The 22128-nt window shown below is 43.0% G+C and overlaps 1 protein-coding gene across 2 annotated transcripts in view; it reads left to right on the top strand.

Moving 5' to 3' along the window:
- NEK6 (NIMA related kinase 6) overlaps positions 1 to 22128 on the top strand; it is a 47185-nt gene that overhangs the window by 13070 nt on the left and 11987 nt on the right. The window contains exons 2-7 of one of the 2 annotated variants that reach the window (XM_039561428.1): positions 3762 to 3883; positions 11222 to 11362; positions 12282 to 12344; positions 13449 to 13559; positions 16844 to 16952; positions 18201 to 18308. In XM_039561428.1, the coding sequence (XP_039417362.1) occupies positions 3791 to 3883; positions 11222 to 11362; positions 12282 to 12344; positions 13449 to 13559; positions 16844 to 16952; positions 18201 to 18308 (625 nt within the window). In that variant the 5' untranslated portion in view covers positions 3762 to 3790. Of the gene's footprint in view, positions 1 to 3758; positions 3884 to 11221; positions 11363 to 12281; positions 12345 to 13448; positions 13560 to 16843; positions 16953 to 18200; positions 18309 to 22128 lie in introns of both variants that reach the window. The other variant, XM_039561427.1, reaches the window with a different exon arrangement.

Here is a 22128-nt window from a genome sequence, read left to right as displayed (position 1 = left end):
TGCTTGGCTCCCCCCACAAGTCCCTGTGTAGCGAGAGGATATGAGAGGCATACAGTAACTGAGTGGGAAAGCAGATTTATATATGTTACATATCCATGCTTTAACACTCAGTTACATATATCTGTGTGTGTATATATGTGTGTGTGGTGGGCAGCAGCAGGGCTGAGCGCTGGGCACACGGAGCAGCTGGTGTGTCTTGCAGGAAGGTGAAAAGTGCTGGTACAGAAAACGGTTGTAACACTGCGCACAAGCTGCTGCTTTGCTGCCTGCTTGAGAGGTGCACGGTCCTGTCATGTTGATTATACATCTGGGAGCAAATAATTTGGCCTGCAGTTGAGTTGGAGGCATCCCGAGACACATGGTGATACCCGATCAGACTGGTCACAGCTGCTTCACCGAGGAGCACCCGGGGCATCAGGGCGGCTGGGACTGAATGCCAGGATGCTGATGAGGTTCTGCTCCTTAATGAGTGTCTCGTAACTAATGATCCTGGCCTTTGCTACCAAGTGCCCTGGGCTGTTCTGCCCTGAGAATTCCACCTGTCAGGTTCCTGCAAGGTACTATGGGTTCGATGGGGTTTTGTGTTCTGCTCTCTACTGATTAGGTGTCAGAGATGAGGTGTAAGTACATTCAGGTACCCAGAGAGGAATTGCAGCTGGGGTTGTGGCAGGGGAGCTGACTGCACAAGAGGTTTTTTTTTTCCCCTCTATTTGGAAAAACCCCAGGTTACCTGTGAGTGCTGCTGCATGGAGTAATAACTGTACAGCAGAAAGGGTGACAGTAGTTTGGGAGAAGGAGCAGCTCATTCCACGTGGGTTGTGGTCGCATTTCCCGTGATGGTAATGATCATCCTATCCTTTTATTCACTTTCTGGAAAGATATGTGATGCTTCATGCAATTTAAAGATGTTTTGATTTACAGTCATAGTCAAGACTCAGTGTGAAAATGTGTGATACTGCAGAACTATGTAGGAAATTTGGAAGCAGGAATAAAAGCCTGTCACTTGAGAAGGAAAAGTGCAGAGCTAAGACAATGTCAAGTAAAAACGTGCCAGTGTTAAGAGTGTACCTTGTACCTTTTCTGATGCAGTGCAGTGCCTTCATGTTGCTGGCTGCTATTTGAAGATCCTCTGTGAAGCCCCTTCCTGGGGATTCCCCTTCCCTCTCCCTGTCCAGTGCCAAGAGCCCGGAATAGCCAAGCTGACAGCCTGGGGCAGGACATGCTGTCCCGAGGTGTCAGCGGGCTCGGTGCTGTCATGTGAGCTCTGCTGGATCTCTTTTCAAAGCTGCTATTTTGTTCTTTCTCCTTCCTCTGCTTCCAGCTGTAGCTCTTCAAGCAAGCAGTGCCTGAGTGCAGATCCTGCCCCTGGCCTGTCCCTGCTTGTGGCAGGTGGGCTCTCCTGGGCTCTGAACTGCCTGCCTCTGATGGTCCCTCACAGCAAGGGATTTGCTCCTTGAGTTTCCTTATGGCCAGAGAGTGACAGTTCCATTGGGAGTGCCCAGACTGGGGCGTGATGAGATCGTTCAGGTTCCCATGTTCAGAAGTGAATCCCTTCCCTTTCTTTGAGTATTAGACCTTCTGAAGGCAGGACACAGTGGATGCACAGTTTGATCAGTGTTAGACTGTGGACACTTCACGTGGCACTGCCCAGATGTGTCTCCGTGTTGGGGCTGGGAATGTGGGATGTCTGGGTTCCTGTGGAGCTCAGGGCTGAGCAGCCAGGTGTTGGAACCAGCGTTTGCTCTGTGTATGTGGACTTGGAAGAGAGAGAACATGTTGCTCTCCCTTCAAGTAAACAGCCTTTCTCCAAATCTTGAATAATAAAATAATTAGGATAGTTCCAGCAGTGTAGCATAAGGTAGGAATTTCATAGGGCACTTTAATGTCGCTATTAAGAGACATAGTTTTATCTAAGTATTTTCACCTGGTTGCTTATAAACCTATAGATGCTTGAGACTAAAAAAATCTTGAAGTCAAACTTCTTCATACTAACATACCTTCTTCCACTGGAGTTTCATGGTACTGACTTTGAAAAACTATTTTTGTTGAGAGCAACCCGTGTGTTCACCTGTTTAACGTAGCAGGAACTGCAGCTCTTTTGTCTAGTGACCGTTTGTTAGAGTGAAAGCTCATTTGCTTGAGACACAAGAAGAGCCTGTCTCTGCTTTCCACCTGTGTTGTGGTAGCTGGTGTTGGGAAGGATCTGCCAGAGCTAAAGGCCTATTTCACAGACAACTGTTAAAAGAATTGAGCACTACTTGCTGCAGAAATTCTTCTGCATCATATTTTCTCCTCCACTCCCACAAATATTTAAAATACCTTTGTATTTTAAATTAAGACTTAGTCATTGCCCAAGTACCAGGCATGCACTATTAATACACTAATGAGGTCAGGTTGTGTTCTTTCACTGAGTGAATACTTGCCAAAACTCTTGAAATAAGTTTCTGCAAATGCTTGTGTTGGCCACTAAATCTTCCCTTGTCACCATTAGGCTTCAGTCAGTGCCAAGGACAGGAATGGTACAACTCAGAATGACAGAGGGTGTGGGTAAGGGATAACCAAAACCTGTGTAAGGCCCTTTGTGGGGAAGGGACATGAGTGTATTTATTGTGGGTGTTCTGTAAATGCTGTGACTGTATTTTGGGGCCTAACTTTGCTCGGCCCCAGAGCTGGCGTGGAGCAGGGAGTGCTGTGATCCACTCCTGGTTCCCTGAGCAGCTGACAGAACTACCAGAGTTTGTCTGCAAGTCAGGCTTGAACACAAATAGCTCAAGTATGGGTTTTGTTTCCTAGAAGGGCTGGAAAATCTGGGTATGTTCAGTCTCTTCTGCCTCTGCAGGCAGAGGAGGTGTCTGAGAGCTGTTCAGCCTGAAGCCCACAGCTGCCCTGTCACTGTTGGCCACACATTTCAGGTGTTCCTGAAGTGTGTGTGCAGCCCTGTGCCAGAGGAGAATTAGTTAATCTGGGATCACAGTGTTGTTCCAGCACTGGAATGTCTCAGCTCCCTGATGGGCAGCTCTTTACAACTCCTGCATGTTCTGGTACCATTTTGAAGGGGAGCAGACTTTCATTTCCGATCGCTGTGTTGGGCCAGCCTGGAGCTTCAGCAAAGGAATTCATGCATGGAGTTTGTTTCTCTGTTGTTCCTATAACACTTCAGCCTCATTGAATCCAATATGGTTTCTAGCTCCTGCTTCCTGTGTCTTGCCAATGAAAGCTTGTAATTTGGGGGTAGGAAAGAAAGACTGTGGGTGAATTTTTGTTGTCTTTGACCAAAGAAAGCAGCAACAGTCTGGAGGGACTTTTTAATTTTTGTTTTACAAATGGAGATGTGCTGACCTTTTTGCATGTCCCCTAAGTGACTGGGGACCTTCACTCCTTGGGGAAGTGGCAGTAGCTACTGTTACAGGTGACAAAAGCAGTGTCTTTAGTAGATAACAAACTACTGACCGAATAAACCCGTTTTCTGCTCCTTTATTTACTGTGAAACAATACCAGCAGTAGCTGTGATGCTGGTGGTTTTGTTGGGTACTCTCTGGAAGAGGGTGGCTCTGGCCTGTTGCTGGGCCCTTTCAGCAGCAGCTCTGCTCTGTCAGAGCGTGGGGTTGTGTCTGAGCTGTGTGAGTCAGCCCAGGGGAAGGGCAGGACTCGGCCTCCCGCTGGCTGCTGCAGCCACTTGTTGGCACAGCCCAGAGTTCCTCTCTTCCCACGCTGGCTGGGCAGTGAGAGACCAACCTCTCCCTTTCTTTTGCCTCCAGCAGAAGCGAGAGACAGAGTTTGGTATGATACCATGGAAGGGCAGCACAACCATCCTCATCATCTAGGGGACCAGAACAACCCTCTGTGCAAGCTGCCAGGGCAGGAATTCCAGCATGATCCTCAGGTAAGTGCAGGTGTCTCTGATCTGTCTGCCTCTGTCTTTTCTTACCTTCATTCTATAAAGGTCTCTTGATTTCTTAGCATTTAGCTGCCTTCGCCCCCCTTCTTTTGTTTTTAGTGCAGTTATAGCAGTTTTAGGGAATATCCAGTTTGGGATTCTGCCAGCCAGCCAGAGTTTCCTGAACCAAGTTTTTTGATTGTAATAAGAGAAAAAGGAAATAGTTTGAATTTTGCTTAAAACAAGTGTTTTTAAATCATCTTATGAAAACATACTGTGTTGGCATTCTCTTGTCTTTGATTCTTTGAAGAAAAGGCCAAAGTAAAATAGATGATTGTGTAAGTGAATAAATGTATTTTATCTCCTTTTATAGTGTCATAATAAGTGCTGGAGAAGTAATTACTAAATAAAAGAAAAAACTCATTCTGCGTGGAACTGTAGGCTCCCTGTGAGTCTCTGGAATCCATCCTGCAATGTATTTTGTCCATACTATAATAAAGTTTCACTGTAGCAGCTCCTCTCTCTTCCTGCCTTTCTGCAGAAGGCAGCTAAAACCAGGATTAACCCACAGTCTGTGTAATCATGAAACTTGGATTTTGTGAATTCTGGCTGCTTGCCTTTTCAGCCTGTTTGTCTGTTGATCAGAGCAATTCAGTTTTGCCCCTATGTTATTTTAAGGAATAAACCAAAAGCATCTTGGGAAGCTGTCAGAAAGAAGAGGATTGTAACTGTGGTGTGATGTGACCATAGGGAGGGGCTGGGAGTGATCATTTGTCGTTCCCACTGTACAGTCCAGAGGTGATCCAGGGTCCCTGAGCAAGAAGTGGTCCTTGGGAGAGCTCTGCCAGTGCCCAGCACAGGCTCTGCTAAGGGGGGAGTTTCCTGCACACAGTGAATGCACTGCTGGGAAAGTACCATGGTGTGGAGCAAAGCCCCCTCTCCTAATGCAGCAATTTGTCATATTAAGTCATTTAATAATAATTGAATCCCCTTGATTAATCTCCTAGAATTAGCCAGTTGCATTTTGAGCAATTAGGGTTAATTACTGCCTCATTTGGCAGGATAGTGCCCCTGTAATTATTTCATGAACAAGATTAGGAAGTGTTCCTGTGCAGCAGATACATTCATGGCATCTTGGAGCACATGTTAGAATTTGTAATGACATAGTTAAGTGTAATTAGTAGCTAATAATCAGTGTTCTGCTGTGATGCTGATGCTGAGTGGGCTCATTTTGCTGTATGGTCATTGTTCAGTGAAACCTCCCCTCAACTCTGGTAATACCCAAGTTCTGTTAATGGAGGGCTCTATTAAACTGTTCTGAGAATGATCTAATTTGGAATTAGAATTGCAGGAAGACTTCCTTTGGTTTTGCTGTCAAAATAACATAAAAAGACCTGAATAACAAAAATATACAGTCTACCAGGGAACTGGAAAAAATGCATGTAAGAAAAGGTTGTGTTTAGAGGCCTTACATTGGTGGCATGATAGGGTTGCTGATGACATATTTCTGATTTTCCATCTTTCAGGAATATATTTATATATAATTTTTCAAATCTCTGGTACTTTTTACCTGGAAGAATCTGAAATTGCATCCTTTCTTTCTTCTGAAAATCTGAGTAATGCAGACATGCTGTGTAATAGTTTGTGGAAGGGAGGGAGGTTTGGGAAGCTGGTCTTACGAGAAGTGTTGTTAATGGCAGAGATAAAAACTTCAGCAGAAAAAGCCAGAACATGAGTTCGGAGAGTCTTGGATGAGGAGGGGGCTTGGTATGGAATGGCCTTCCCTTCCTTCCATCCCTTTCATTCCAAACTACTGTGCCAGCCCCCAAAAGACCAGAGCAACAACGTGTTCCTTCCCCAGAGCTTTTCCTGTAATTATGCTGCTTTCTACAGCTTCTTTTTTTTTCAGTTCTGACAGAGGTGTTTTTTCTGCTTTATAACTCATCAGTACAGAATATGAGGAAGTGTGTCAGGCTTTTCTTTCCATCTTTAACTGCTGTAGTTTAGTTAATAAGATGAAACCTTTGAATAATGCTGGATATTTAGAAGTTATCTGTAATACAAATAATAATAAAAGAAAAAGTCCAATAAAATCACAGTTTTGGCTTTTGGTTCTCTTACCTGCCCAGAGATACACCAAGGAAGTTCATCAGCAAGAGGGAGAGCATTTTCTAGTAATGTTCCAGAGTGAAGGTGTTAATTATTTAAGTCTCTAGATTACTTAGTGTTTATAGCAGTAAGCAATAAAAATTATTTAGGAGTAAATCAGTGATATAAAAATATAGAGTTGTAATTTTTCGCTTAGTTTTCATACTAAATAAACACAATAACTCACTTTTAAACAACTCTTTTATATACTCACATCTTAGCAGAGCTGCTAAGAGATTATTTCTATGGTAATTTTAATTTCTTAGTGAATATCACCTTGTCCTACTATTTCCAAGGTATTTCTCTCTTTCCTTGTCATGTTATAGTACAAATGTCTAGATAGGTACAGAATATCTGGATATCAGGATAGATCCCATTCGTGCTGACAGGGATGCCGAAACTTTGAAACTCAAGCCAATTCTTCAGTAAACTTTAAATTCCAGGTAACAGGTTGAGTGAAGGATATTTTATGATGACTGTGTAGTCTCATTTTGAAGCTCAAATTGAAAAACCTGATGTATTCTTCAATAATTACTTGGCTACCTGTTTGAAGGATTATCCATATTTTAGAAGTTTCCTCATCTCTTGCGAGCTTAGAAGTTCTTTCTTTAATCAATCTGTTTTAATGTGTTCCCATAAATTCACACTGGAATTTCAGCCTCAAAGTATGCAAAATTCTTTTCAGGTAGGCGTTATTGAATGCAGGCAGGTGTATAATTTTGGACATACTAAAAGGGTTTGAAATACTGATGCTGATAGTAAATCATTGCTTATAATGTGTGTGCATGTTCTACTGGAGGGGCTGGAGATCCCCCATCACTACTGCAGATGTCTTTTAAAGGTGAAATTAGTTACAGTAAATGTCACTCAGATGAAGTATGCACTTTAGAAGCAAGGAAACCATTCCTTTAAAATTAATGATGCATTGCAAATATCAGAAAAACCTTATATCCAGTGTAAAGATAATTAAAATTCAGGTCAGAAGTGTATGACTTAGTCTGGCTAAATTTTTTAATGAGATTTCAGAAAATTAATTGGGCGAGTATGTTTTTACTCTTCTAAAGAATATTTCATTTCATGGCTCTACAGGAAAGATGCTTTTATTGACATCTGAAGATTGTACTGTCTGACTTTTTAACTGTTGGTTAACCAATCTTAACAGTTTTTAGGTTGATTACAAATACTCTAAATGCCTGTAGCCCTTTGTGCAGAGCTGGCTGGTGCCTGTTTTCCACATGCCAATCAGCAGTAAAACAACTGACTTTATTATTAATTAACATTAGCACTCTGGGTTTCTATATTGTGCAATTAGCAGTGAACATTTCCCTTTCTCAGCCCATTCAGCCTTGGATTTCCTGTGCCTCTGGGGGAGCAGAGGGACAGGCCTGGCTCTGCAGTGGGGTTGTATTTATGATATTTTTGTTTTCACTCTTAGGGTGCTCCTTGGCCCAGAAGAAGGGCTTAGAGGCTGCAGGCAGACCTGCCCCCACAGTTCTCTTGGGGCTGTTCAGGTTTTCTCTGGATCTTAAGTAATTACAAAGAGGTACATTTATTGGCCAAACACTAATTGTTCTGGACATTGAAAGTCAGAACAGTTTTTTCTTCTTCTTCCCTATCCCAAACAAATTCTGGACAACTACTCATGAACAAAAATAAAATACAAAAAATGTGTTCAGGGTGTGTAGGTGTCCTGCCTGCATGTCCTAAGAGCAGGATTTGGAGGGAGCTATGGAATATCCAGTTGTACAGGTGACAGCCCCCAGAATGGGGGGTTGTTAAGTACAAACTGCATCCAAGGAGCAAGTCTGTAGCAAGGAACTTCCCTAATTATGCCTTCCTCGTGTTTGGGTACCTTTATAATCTGCGATGTGGAGACTCCCAGGAATCCTTGCCCTTTCCTGAATCTGTTCTGGTATGTACAAGATAACTGAAGCTTTTATTTCACTGGGGGTTTTTTAGTGTTATGAAACCTTACCAAATCTGTTTTGCAGAAGATCTTGTAACACTTCAAAATTTGAGGCTAAAAGCCCTGGTGAACTTCCCCCTGAAGTTCTGTGACAAGGGCTGGCCATTGCCTGCTTTTGCCAGCTTTGGAATTTGTGCTCTGCCACCAGTGGTTCCATCTCACAGAGCACATGTATGCCAGAGGAGATGTCCAGAAGAGCTTGTTCTTGGAATAATCTCTGCATTTCTTCTTAAAAATGAATGGCCTTTTTATTTGCATGAGGAATTACTTGACTTCAATCTTAGACTTTTTTTTCCCCATGGAGTAGGAGAAGAATGACACTTCCTTGTGTGGATGAAGAGAACAGCCTTTGTCTCAAAACAAGTTCTTCCCAGACTGTGCCCTTCCTACAGCTGCCCTGGGAACAGAAATGTGCAAACAGCCCAATTTTCATAGTGCCCAGTGGTTAGGGTTCTTTTTGCTTGGTTGTTTTTCTTCTTTTTATTTAATTTTTTCTTCTTTTTATTTAGTTGTTTGTTTGGTTTTTCTTAATTTAAGCTCCATTGTTGGCCTTGACACCTGATCTGTAGAGGCAGGGGCTTAATTTTACTGCAGTTATGCAAACCTGAGCCTGAATCCGTCCTAGAAATGAGAAAGCTTATTTTTAATGGACAAGTTTGAAGACGATGGTGGTCTCTTATTACAATTATATCTTATTACAATTACAATTTATACCTGTAGATGAAAACTCTGAGGTTTGCAGAAGTAAAGATCATGGGTTGTTTGAATGAATAGGGGTTGGTTCTTTGCCAGCTTTCTGAAAAATTGTGGTGGTTAATTGTGGAAGGACTTGAAGACAGTGGAGTCCCCCATGTCAAAAGTCATGAAATAAGTGAAATGTGTGTAAGGTCAGACTAGAGGGGGTTATTCTGAGAAGGCAGATATTTCCTAGGTGTTCTGTGTGCTAGCAGTACTTAGCAGAGCTTCCTGCTTACATTCAAGTACAGCAAGAGAAGGTTAAGTTTGAACATAAGGGAAAGTAGCCTGTGATCAATAGGGAGCTTTCTGGTACAGTTTGGCCTCACCTGAGGATGATTCCTGGTTTGTTCCGTAATCAAACATCTCCTGCCCTCTCTGAAAGCTCTGTTACTTTAATTAGGTCTGATAGGTTGTGATAGCCCATGCAAATCTAGGTCATTGCATATGTAAATGTGCAGCTGCAGTCCTGGCGGTGCCAGAACACATCAGCAGAGGTGTCCAGGCATGGGCAGCATCACCCCCAGCACCAGCAGCTCCCGGGCTCCCTGTGGCAAAGGGGCTGGGACACATTCCTCTCACTTGCCTAATGTTTATTTATGTTTTCAAGTTCAGAAGTTGGTAGGTATTTCTTGGCACATGCTTGAAACATTGTTTTACACTTAAGCACTCTTGGTGTAAACACACACAACAATTTAAGAAGGGCAAGTGGAAACTCCTTGATTTCAGTGTGGATTTCTTTCTGAAAAATAAAGTTTTGTAGTAGTTGCCTCGTGAAATGTTCTAAGAAGTGCTGCTTCTACTGTGAATGGTAACTACAAGTTAAAAAAGCTTTTGCTCAGACTTTCTTACTGCTCAAGAACAGCTCAGGAGGCACATGGACATGGTAAAGGAAATGCTGTGATTCCTTTCTATTTTTAAGTTAGGAAAAAGTGCTTTGTAGGTTTATGTGCTGACACCTTTGTTTTGTCTGGGGAAAGTGGTTTGTCTGTACAGGTCAAGGAACTCGCTTAGCAGCTCATGTGTAAAACAGTTGGGAAGTGGAGATGTTCCTGGTGGGAACCAGGAAAATGGGACAAAATCCCTGTGTGCGGACTCTGCTGGCTCTGCCATGCAAACAGTGCAGGGGAGCTGATGTTTGTTACACTGCCTGGAATGAGCTGAGTATCCACTGTGACAGGTATTGAGGAGTGGTTCTGTTTATCAGATTCCCTGCAAGGAGAGGTTGCAACCAGTTTAAACTGAGAAGGCTGCAGGGGCTGATTAATTGGAATATTTGCTTGTCTGCTTTCATCCTGTGTTGCCTTACTCTGGTGATAATTTAGTAACTTAGAGGAGGACTTATGTAAACAAAAAAGCAAAGCAATTTTAGCCTTCTGCCCTTTATCTGATAACCTGTAGGATACCTGTTCCCTCATCACTGAAAGGATGCTCCCAGTTTATTGCATAGTGTACACTGCCAGACTTGGAGAAATGAATCTTTGGACTTCAGTTTTGGTTTGTTTTTTTTTAATCTCTGTGAATGCAGCATAATTCCAAGCACAGCATGAGCACTGAGAGCTGACCCAAACTTTGATTGCAGTTAATAGCTGGTGACTTACTCCAGAGTGTAGGGGAGACTGAGGAGTTCTTAAAGGGAACCATGCCCTGAGCTGCTTGAAGGAAGCACTTGGAGAAATTACCTTCCTCTTTCTGTGGGACTTGCCTTCAGAAATAGCTGCAGGTCCTAATGCTGGACTGAAAGCTTTTCCTGCATTTTAAGTCTCAATTCCGGCCCTCTCCTGCTGCATTAGGAAGCAACAGTGGTAGCAATAGTCTTTCCTTCAAACATGCAGCCCTCCCGGGCCCCTTGTGCTGGGCGTGGCTGCTCCAGGTTGGGCTGTAGGTGATGGCTCATCCCTGGAAGCCCTTCCCCACCTGCAGCCTCTGCTGGGAACTTCTTTTTCTGTGGTATTTGATGCATACTCTGAAATGGCTCAAGATGCTGAAACTTGAAAATGTTCTACTTGGCACGTGTGGTAACTTTGAGTAATTAATTTTCATAATTTCTTTTTTAAACATTGTTTGGCAGCCGTGCTAATTACAGAGGAGACCGGAAGGGCTCCTGGGAGCAGTTGCAGTCCATGGAGTCCGTGCTCCTCATTAGGCTGTGTCTCCCTGCCTGCCTGGGTGTTTACCTGGGACTGCTTGGCTGCAGCATCGGCGTCTCCCAGGTGACACAGGCAGGCAGAGCTGATGAGAGGCTGTGCAACGAGGGAGAGCAGTTTGGGACTAATTAGTTACTTACACGGAAGGCAAGACTTTAATTCCCTTTTTAGAGAAGTCATTTGGCTTCCTCCAGCCTATGTTACTGCTGCATCTGCAAGGAATTCATGCATTTGTGGTCGGGCTGTTCTCCATTCTCATCAGCCGAGGTGAAACCCTTGTCCACAAGCAGTGAGAGCAGGAGGGGCTGAGTGGCTCTTTCGGGTCCCTGACTGCCTTTCCTTTGACAGAGACATTTAACGTCGTACCCGTATCGCTGCACCTTGGCAGATTTTCAGATCGAGAAAAAGATCGGACGAGGCCAATTCAGCGAAGTTTACAGAGCAACTTGTCTCCTGGACAGGAAACCTGTGGCACTGAAGAAAGTCCAGGTGAGCATTTCAGTGCAGAGTCTCCTGCTTTGAGAGCAGAATGGGAATGTTTCAAGGGCCTGCCAGATGACCTGGAGGCAGATAACTCTGCCCTCCAGGCTCTTCGTCCCTCATCGCCTTGCAGTGGGCTCCTGTGTCCAAATCAGAATTACCTAGCAGTATTGCCATTTCATATTTATTTTAAATTTCACCTTTCACTTTAAGAAAAGGGTTCACCAAACTGTTACTAAATGTGTGAAACAGTGAGGCCCTGGGGCTGTGCTGGTGCCATGAGGAGATGCCATCCCAGCACAGCTGAACCACAGGAACACGGAAGGGAAACAGGCTGGAGCTTGCTGGTGGAGTTTGAGAAGAATTTTTGAAAACTTGGATGCCAGAAGTGTAGATTTTTTAAACTTGGCTGAAAGTATTGGGCAGTATTCAGAACAGCATTTTGTTTGAAGAAATTTGCCTTTAATCCTTCAACAGATCCTCCAAACTCTCATTTCTAGTGACTTGCTGATTACTGTGGAATGAATATTAATGCTTAATGTTATTGTTAATTATTACAGAGAAATCAGTGGAAGCTATATCTATTTAAAAGAGAAAAGTGAACATTCTGTCTTTTATTTACTATATGAAATTAATAATAACTAAATCAATGAAAATCACAGCAGCAAATTCACAAACTTGTATCTTTATTTTTTGTGCTGCTTAGAATATTGCCTATGGGTTTTAAAATTAGTTTTACCCCAACATTATCCCTGTAGTGGTTTCAAAATAAAGAAAACATTGATCTTTCTTTGATCTGAGGATTGTGTGAATACTCATTACAGTAGAGCATGTACAAATTGGGGAAGGAAACACCAACTGCTTGTTAAAGTATAAAGTACTTTTTTTTGTTGCTTCATTTTTATCTCCAATGTTTTTGTCTTTGAAGATTTTTGAAATGATGGATGCTAAGGCAAGGCAAGACTGCATTAAAGAAATTGACCTCTTGAAGGTAAGAATTTTTATGATGACTTTTTTCTTTCTTTTTCTTTTTCTTTTTTTTGGATTGGTTTTATTTTGTGAAAAAAATTGTTTTCGGGTTGGCAAATAAAGCTTACACTGTAAAGGGGAAAGCAGTTTTGCCTGTACATGTTACGTATGTGTGTGTATAAATATCACACATGAAAAATGATCATTTAGATAAAGGCTGTGAAACCAGAGTGTGTTTAAGTGATTAAAGCAACTAGTGATTTTTAATGCCTTGGTAGTTTATTTTAAATTGTTGATTAAAAACATAGATGTGTTGCACTTTAAATATCTATTTTTAGTAAGTGCAACAGATTGCAGAAGGCTAAAAATTTAGTTTAACTAGTCAAATTTCATTCTAAAAGTATTAAATAATTACTTCTGTGCCTGTGATTTTAGGGATTTCTGTTCAAATTCATGCAGTTGTAGCCTGACTCTGTAGGCTGCAGGGAAGGATAAACATGAGCCAGTTGCTCAATAGTCATGGAGAAAAGTAATGCCAAAGTTTACATTCAGAAAGAGGATCTGTGGTACTTTTGGGTTCTAGTAAAAAAAAAATTCAAGCATCAGTAGTGAATATAAGAATGAGCTATACTGAAATGAAAGAAAGGAATTAGTGCGGAAGCCAGCATAAATAATCAGATAATAAAGTGTCACGTGCAATTTGTGTGTTACTTTCCTCCATCAAAGTTGTAATTTAGTTTTGTTGTTCTTTTAAGGGGCAAAGAGACCTTGAGTACTGTAACCAACAGTTGGGGCTTTGTTTCTTTTTAATGGGGGGAAAAAATCAGTTATTGCTTAACAATAATTCCTTCAGGAAATTGCTTTTAAATGTTTTGCAAGTTTCCGATAGAAGAGGTTGTTTCACTCTGTTCGGGTGGAATTGCTCTTTGCTAAGGACATTTCCAGGGTGCTGTGCCTGTGAGAAATGCTGTTTCTCACAGGATTTTGTCTGTAGCAGCTCGGCCCAGGCTGTGGGTGCACCGACTGTGAACGTTTTGCACGTGGGTCACAGGAGGTGCAGGTGTTGTGTCTGGGAGTTGTCATGACCACGTTGTAACTGTTCCTCTTGCATTCCCTCCCTCTGCAGCAACTGAACCACCCCAATATAATTAAGTATTTGGATTCTTTTATTGAAGACAACGAACTCAACATTGTGCTGGAGCTGGCTGATGCTGGGGATCTCTCCCAGATGATTAAGGTAAGGATGTGTCCGTCCTGGAGGTGCTGCAGACTACTAGGATTAGGCAGACCCAAAGCAGTGGGGTGAGCACAGATGGGTTAGAAGCACTTTTTATCTCCTCTTGCAGTTTTGCACACCCCCAGGTTGCCTTCAGATCTGAATCAAAGTGTCTGGTGGCATTTTGAATATCCCAGGCCATACCCTGAGCTTCTGGTCACTGCTGCAGAGGGGAGCAAGTGTCTGTGATCTGGTGGGACACGTGTGTTATTTGCGAAGTTGATTTACTCAGTCTGTGATTGATGGGGACATTTAATTACTGTTGGATTCACTATTCACATTGCCTGTCTGCCACTCTGAAGACATTCAAGGAAGTGTATTGACTTTCTTTGCAATGGGGATTTGGGTTTGAGAAAATGTTTCAAGTACTTGTTCTTCTTTTATGTTGCTCTTAGGAATACTTGTATTGCTGCAAACCAGCTTTAGTTAAGCTGTTACCACCTGCTTTTATATTTTCTTTGACATGTTAATCTTTAGGCATACATCCCTTGTGAGAACAGATGTGTTATATCATGTTTGTTAGCACTCTCAACCTTCTCTCCATGTTTTACCTGGTTTTTGCCATCATTTTTCTGTAATTATCATAAATGAATGTTTGGAAAGTTCTCTTCCTCCTTGTCACAGTTAAAATATCTTATTAACAGATTTGTTTTCTTTGCCAGCAGAGCTATGAGGCACTAGGCCAAAGGCTGTCAAACAAGTTACCCATTCAGTCCATAGTCAATGGCTAAATTTACAGGATCCAGGAGAATCTGCTTCGTCTCACAGGAGAGGCCCTGGGCGAGTGCTGGGAGCAGGCAGTTGGCAGAGTCACTCCTGGGGAGAGCCCCAGATCCCCAGGTCCAGCCTCACTCGAGGAGGGAAGGGGGATCTGCCCCAGCCCAGGAGCTGCAGCCTCGGGGAGCTGGGGGGCTCAGCTGCTCCCTCTGCCCATGCAGCAGCTCTGCCTTTGTCCTCCCTGTTTCCTTGGGGCTTCTGCTGGATTTTGCTCTTTTCCCACCATTTCCTGGGAAACTTGCAGCTCATCTCAGGCTTTTTGTGGTTGTGGTTGAAGACGGAAAAAACCCAAGGACTGTGAGAACAGGGGTTAGGGGTGTGTGAGACATCCTGGACTGTGCAAGGGCTCTGCTTGAGTTTACAATCTTAGCTTACAAAAGTTTTACCTACAAAATTGTGAGATTTCATTATATGAAATATTTATATTTTTTGGTCTTCTGTAGTTTTCAGTTTAAAATACTGACAAATATGTTCATTTGCTTATCGGGGTTGGCTATTTAATGTTTTAAAATTACTTTCTATGTCATTATAATAAGAGTTGCATTTTCCAAAACATAACTGGTAGATTCTTAGATTGGTGCCTTGCCCAGCGCTGGACTGTGCTGGCTTCCAGTGCACCAGCTCTGTGTTCCCTCTGTATTTCAGGCATGAAGAAAATGCATTTGTTTTTTTTCAAAGTCTTATAAATGAAGTTTTTTGATTGGTGCAAATCTGGAAATTCAGTTTTTGGGGTTTTTTTTAACAGAGGTTAAAAAAAAAACAAAACCAAGCCCTAAACCCAAGAGGGAACAAAAGCTTCCTCCTAAATGCAGCTCCACTGCAGCAGGGGAGTTTCCTCACCAGCCCCTCTGTGTCACTCTCTCCCCTCCCCGGGAGCTGAAGCTCCTGCGCGGATTTTCAGTGGAACAGTGGTGACAACCCTCGGAAGGTGTGAGGGTGATAAACCCAGGGCCTGTCTCTGTCACGCCCCGGTGCCTGCATTATTTATGAGAAATGTAGAGCTGCAGGAAAACCCACTGGAGAGTTGGGACTTCCTTGTAAATGTCAGGCGAACCTTATTGGACATGACATTTAGAAAATTATCACTTGTGGTCTTGCATATCCACTCTTAAGTATTTTAACGAGAATTAAATAATTTTATTGTGTATATAACACTTTTTCCCTCACCCTCTGTAATTCCTCTGTGCTCTCTCCCGAGTTTTGGGTTGAGACTGTTGCAATCTGTCAGATTTGCTGCCTGGGGAATTGCACAGTCGTGCCCCTTCACAGATGATCTGCAAAAGAAAATTTGCCATTGCTTGAGTCAAACACGAACTGGTAACAGCATTTCACATAAAATAGAGAATGTGGCAACGGACATCAGATGTCACTGATGAGAGGGGAAAGCATGAGATGCAGAAAGGGGCAGCAAGCCATTCCCTTCCTTTATTCCTGCTGCAGCTGGGAATTCTCACGGGTGTGCAGCAGAGGAAGTGCAGCTGTGGTGAGGCAGGAGGGTGTGCGGCGCTCCCAGTGACAGCCTGTGTGGCAGGGCAAGAGGAGCAATGGGAAACCTCTGGAAGTGTTATAAGTGTATCTTGTTAATGCTCTGGCTGTGGAGCTGGCTCAGTGAGAAGCCAGGGACCAACAATCCGAGCCCTGCAGTTTTGGGATGCCTGGGTGGGGTGCCAGACACGGCTGGTGTGCCCTCCTGAAAAGGAAGGAGAGCAGCTGAAGGTCTGTAATGTTTGGCCTTCACTGAAGTGTGCAGCTGGTTCTTTATTCCTGTAGTGGGTTGAAGAAGACTCCAGTATTGCAGGGAGCCAGGGCCATGCTGCACTCTGTGGTGGTGCTTTATGCTTCCCATTATTCTGAGAGCTTTGGGGCATTCAGAGGTCCCTGGAACCTGGACCCGGCTGCGCTTGGCGCTGCCTAAACACACCCAGCTGATCAGGAGTGTCTCAGTCTCACTACAGAGTGCAGTTCATTTAGTGTTCCCATTATGCATGAAATAGAATATATTATTCTACCTGATCACAGAAGAAACATGGATACTTTATTGATGTTCTGGCCGTCTTTTAAAAAAGGGAAACAGATTTCCTTATCCTTGTTAGTGGACGATGCAATAATGAATGTTTACAAGGGGGTTTTTAATGGTCTTTTGTTTCTTAAGGCAAAATATTTGAGACATTTGTTGTTTTGAGGCATTAAATATGTTTTGCAAGGTAATTAAGGAGATTAATGCTAATCATAATTGTGTCCATTCAAAAATGTCAAACCTATTTAAGCATATTTTTCATAATAGTTGTTAATTAGTGAACTGCAACGAAGTTTCCACACAGAGAGGAGGAGTTAAAAGCTAATCAGAAGAAAAGTCATACAGCTGCAGATCTGGAAGACATGAGCAACCTGCAGCTGACTAACACAATTCCAGGAACGAGTCAAATATGTTGCTTTTTCACTGATCTTTTATTTATTTCCTCCCACAGTATTTTAAAAAGCAGAAACGGTTAATCCCAGAAAGGACGGTGTGGAAATATTTTGTGCAGTTATGCAGTGCAGTGGAACACATGCACTCCCGCAGGGTGATGCACAGAGGTAACATTAATTCAGTCTCTTTTCACTGAATAATAATATAATGTTCCAATTAGTAAGCGCCTACATTCAAAAACAATTATGCTGATGTTCAGCCAATGCATGTTTAGAGAGGCTGGAGCCTGCAAGATGGATTTCTCCTTCTGTCTCTGCCTCATTGTTAAAGCATTCAGGCCAAAGTGAGTGTGGTATTAGGAAGATGAGCTGCTTTGTATTCCAGACACTGATATTAAGTAGAAGTGTCAAACTTGCCATTAGAAAAGTGTCAGAAATAAAATGCTGAGACTCCTGGATACAGTGAACTCCAAGAAATAGTCTTCGTTATATTAGCTGTGACCTTAGAGAGTTGAGAAGAGTTTTCCTGTCTTGCAGGCTTTTCTGAAAAATTAATACAAATATGTCCCACACTCTCATAACCTGTTCTCTATTTTCATTAATTATTTTTCAGTCTCTTGTCTCAGAACATCTTATAAATTTGAGCTCTATCCAAAAATTACACTCTTGCTTTCAGCATCAGTGAAGTGCTTTGGGAAGGACTGGACTCAGGAAATGCAAATTTCCCCAAAGACACCAACACCCATCTCAGCTGCTTGTTATTTCCTTGCTCCTTTGAAGGAGGGAATTCTTCACTATATTTTTCAGCAGTGTGATGTCATTTTTGCTTCATTATGCATCCCCTGATGCAGTGTATCAATTGTACCTGAATTAGGTCTGTGATTGGTGACTGAAATGTGGAGCCTCTCAGGTTGAGACTGCTCTAACATGAGGAAAGAGCCTCTAACTCAGTCCTGATATGACTGCTTGGGAAACTGGGCTTGTAGTGATTTCTACCCTCCATGAACCAACTAGGCTGTGTAGAGCCTGGAATTTATGTATATGTGGAACAGTAATTACCCTTTGCATGAGGGGATGGTGGTGGGCAGTGCAGTTTCCTGTGGAAAGTGATCATTCCCAAGGAGAACTGGGCTCATTTCTTTGATTTCCAGCAGTTAAAGAGGTTGCCTCTGTTCTGTTGAGCTGTTTCCTACATTTTCCCTCATTGGTATTTCTTGTGTGCTGGGAAGTACACTCTGATTTTTGTGTCTGTGCAGAGCTCGAAGCCTTGGAAGATTGAGCCTATCAAAGCTCCAAAGAAGCACGGTTCTGCTCGAGCCTCTTTGTACCGCGAGCGCTCCAGGCGATGCTTCTATTGCAGCATTAGAACCAAATAACCTTTTGTGGCTTTGACCTTTTACCTTTTTCTTCTTGCAGACATAAAACCAGCCAACGTGTTTATAACAGCCACAGGGGTGGTGAAGCTGGGAGATCTTGGATTAGGCCGGTTTTTTAGTTCTAAAACCACCGCAGCACATTCCTTAGGTAAGCTGGTACTCGTTAAGCAGGGCCTGGCGTGCACGGTCAGCTCTGATGTTCAAACGCAGGGTGTCCGTCCTCCCACGGTGACACGAGTGGGAGTCAGGGGATGGGGACTGCATTTCCAGCCGTGGGTGTTTTAAATGCTCTTTGAAGGCATTAGTAAGTGTCTTCTGTTTTAAAATCCATTTGTTATTTTTTTCTGGAAGGCCTGGCCTGGTGTGTGTTTTACAGTAAATGTAACAAAGGCAGCTTTTCCACGTTTGCCTGCACTGTGCTTGCTGGAATTCAATGTTACCCCCAATACCTTTCACAGCAGCTGCTTATCAGGGCTCTGCCCTGACTGGGGCTGTGACTGCTCGAGGTGGGTGAGCCCTCATGGCTCATCTGTTCCAAAAAGGGACTTCACTTGAAATCTGGCTTATGCTTTAAACATCCATCTTCTCTTCATATCTTCCACATATCTCAAGGTTGTCTTCCTCATTTTTACTGTTAACATTAATTCCAGTGCAGTAAAAAATTGCACAGTTATGCAGTTCATTCTTTAAGTCTTACAGTATAAAGTATTTCATAATTGTGTCTGTGACCTCTTGAGAGGTGGCTGATTTTCCATTTTTATTAATGGGTCTGAATTTTTTGAGTCCCAAAGGTGCTTCTGTATTACAGCAGTGAAGGAACTTTGGCTTTTGGTGCAGTATTTAGGCTCTTTTACACTAATGTCTCTCAGTTGACTTTGGAACACACAATATTTGTTTCACTATTCGTGTTCGTGCAATTCCCTCCACTGAGTGTGTCTTGCTGAATCCTTTCTTAGATGTGAACAAATTTCATTGCTAATACTGGCCAACAGCACCGGGTTTCTCAGTGCACAAGGAAGGAAAATACCTGCCTTGTTTTGAGTGTGCTTAAAAAATAGGAGGCATTTCTATAGTTTACTTTCATAAAATAGATTTCCCTTTGTATCAAGAGCTGTCCTAGGATATATCTCCACCGTACTTAATAGATGAAAATAAATCTTCTTCACAGGAAGTTACAATCACATCATCTGAACAGGCCAAAATATGATCACGTCTAATTATATGATCTTATCCAGTTTGACTGCTGCACTTATTATATTAATAAGAATAAATTGGGGCTTGGAAGCTGGCTGCACATGTAAGCCAAGCTTGTGACCTTTACCAGGGCTGCTCTCTCTTAATTGAGAAAGCTGGAGTAGGAAGAGCTCAGCGGCCGGTGCACAAACCCTGCCCTTCCTCACATCACCGGTGTCCTGCAAACAGGTGAGAGGTGCAGGACACTGAGGGAGCAGCAGTGAGTGAGACTGGAGGTGTTGTGGGAGGGATGGACACATCACCATTTCCAGCGGTTCTTGGATCCAAGTGAAAAAGAATATTTTTAACAATCAAAAAATATGCAGATGTGAAGCTTCTTTCTATGTTTTTGATAATTTGCCAGAGACAGAGGTTTTGTAGCAGCAGGAAATCGACTGATCTTGGGTTTGGTTTAATTAAGACATTTGTTGAAGGAGCTGTGAGGGACGAACACCCCACACCAGAGCGGGGCACCCGTGCGGGCTGGGCTGCGACGCCGAGCGCGGGCACTTCGTGGTGCTGCGTTGCCCCGGCAACCGCCCTGAACCATCATTTCTCTGGCTGCTGACCCATGAATTGAATGTGCGGCTTATGCAAATATATTCATCTCATTTCTCCCTTTGGTTGTATTTGCTAGCAGCAGACTGGCATGAAAGGGCATCAGGCAGTCCCGACCCGGCTGACAGGTGTAGCAGGGGCTCGGCAGCGCCCGCCGCGGCGGTGGGAACGGAGCCGTAATTAGAGCAAGGAACAGAATGAACGTCAGATGAATTACCAGGCAGCAGATCATATTTGTCAGGAAGGATTGCATACATAAAAATTAAGTGACAGTACATGCCGGGGTAATGAAAGAAAAATGAAAGATTTGCCTGTACACAGCTCGTGAGATGCCGGCGAGCACCGTGCTTTGAGCGCCGGCGGGAGCTGGGAGCGGCGCCGGGGCAGCGGGAGACCTTGGGGCAGGGAAAGCCCTGGCCCCTGGAAAACCTCCACAGGCACACCTGCCAGAGGGGCAGCATGGACACCTCCAGCCTCCCGTGGTGCTGGGAGAGGCAGCAGGAACCAGCTGGGGCTGCGGGAGTTTAGAGGGCACCCCCTCAACTGCCACTGCCTCTTCTCCCTGGAGAGAAGACAGGAGATACTTTTCCATAGGGAAGAGCTCCTCCCATACGAGCCTTACCAGCAAATTCATGTTTTAAAGGTACTGGGCATAGCTAAGGTGACTTTTACTACTTGTTACAACATGGTGGTTCACCATCCTTCCCTAATTTCGGACTTTGGTAAACTTAACATTAAGCTGGTAGATCTTGTTTTAATAGGAGCTCTAATAAATACAGAGAATTTCCATTAATATTACAATGGATAACTTTTTTGACAACTGGTATAATGTCTGTTTTTAGCCAAATAAACTTGGCATTATCCAGAGCTTCTGACTGGCTTTACATTTTGAGGAAACAAGAGGAATAAGAAAAACAACCAACCAAACCCCAAAAGAAACCAATTTTACACAGAACAGTCTTGTTTTGGAGCAGATGATTTATTATTTATTCTTGGACAAGAATATACTTGGAGCAGATTTTCCTTTCGGGAGATTCACATAAGTCAAAATCTTCCCAGTTTAGAACGTGCCAATAGCCCTGGATTGGAGTACACGGGGTTACACGTTCCTTCTGGTTCCTGCTTGGATGTGAGGGTGAACAGCAAGGAACTGAAGAGCTCTTCAATAAATGGACCATTTGTCTGCCTTTTTTTCTTTCTTTTGCTTGCCAAGCCAGTTTGCTATCTGAAACAAAATCCCTGGGCTTGGAGGAGCTGGTAATCAGGACTTGGTAAGAAAAAATGGACACAAGAAATCCACTGAAAACATCACCAGCCAATATTGTGTGTGTTTGGAGTTCTGGCCTTTTGGTTTGCATAGTATTTGTGGAAGAAAAGAGAGATGCAGAATTGCTGCAGGTAGATTGTACTATTTACATGTGAAAAACCCAACCAGCCAACCAAAAAACCCAACCCAACTACTGAACTAAACTTGAGTTTGGTAGGGTTGTGTGATTCAATAATAATAATGAAGAAAAAATAGAGAGCTTAGGGCAGCAGGCCTTGTAACAACAGCTGCAATATTATGCACAAAATATTGGGGTTTTTTAAGAGTAAATAGATTTCATCTGCTTTTTTGGTTTTGTTTCTATCATGAAAATTTGGGGGGGGGCACCTCACACTGAGATTTGAAGGAATTTAAAGTCTATTTGAGTGTGTTTGACCACAGTTTAACCTCAGCTAGTTCCCAAATTCTCCTGGGAAAAGACCTGAGCTGCCTTGTTGGAAATACACCTGAAAGAATGCAAAAGTTTAGAAAGGGATACTTGAGACCTCAACTCCTTTTAAATAGTGCTGTACATTTTTCTTGTAACCTACAAGTGTGGATGGAGAGGGTGAACCAGGTGAGAAATCCAGACTCTCATTTTCCAGCAGAATTGCTTCCCTGCTGTCTTTGCATCACCAGGTAGCACTAAAGCATGCTCAGGAATTTTTCTCAGCTCTGTGTGTGTTCATGGAACATGCACTAGTGTTGTTCATGTTAAAGCTAAGCTAATAGTTCTGGGAAAACTTTATTACTATTTGAAAAACTGGGCAGTTTTTTGTTTTTCATGGAGGCATTCAAAAAGCCTCAATGTACACAGCCTATAAAAATATCTGGAAATACTCTGCGCTGTCAGTCTAATGCAGTCTGTGTA

The sequence above is a fragment of the Corvus cornix genome, chromosome 17 (genome assembly GCF_000738735.6).
Source record: "Corvus cornix cornix isolate S_Up_H32 chromosome 17, ASM73873v5, whole genome shotgun sequence".
Lineage (NCBI taxonomy): Eukaryota > Metazoa > Chordata > Aves > Passeriformes > Corvidae > Corvus > Corvus cornix.
The sequence above is the reverse complement of the archived record's forward strand: the minus strand, read 5'-3'. Positions and strand labels throughout refer to the sequence as shown.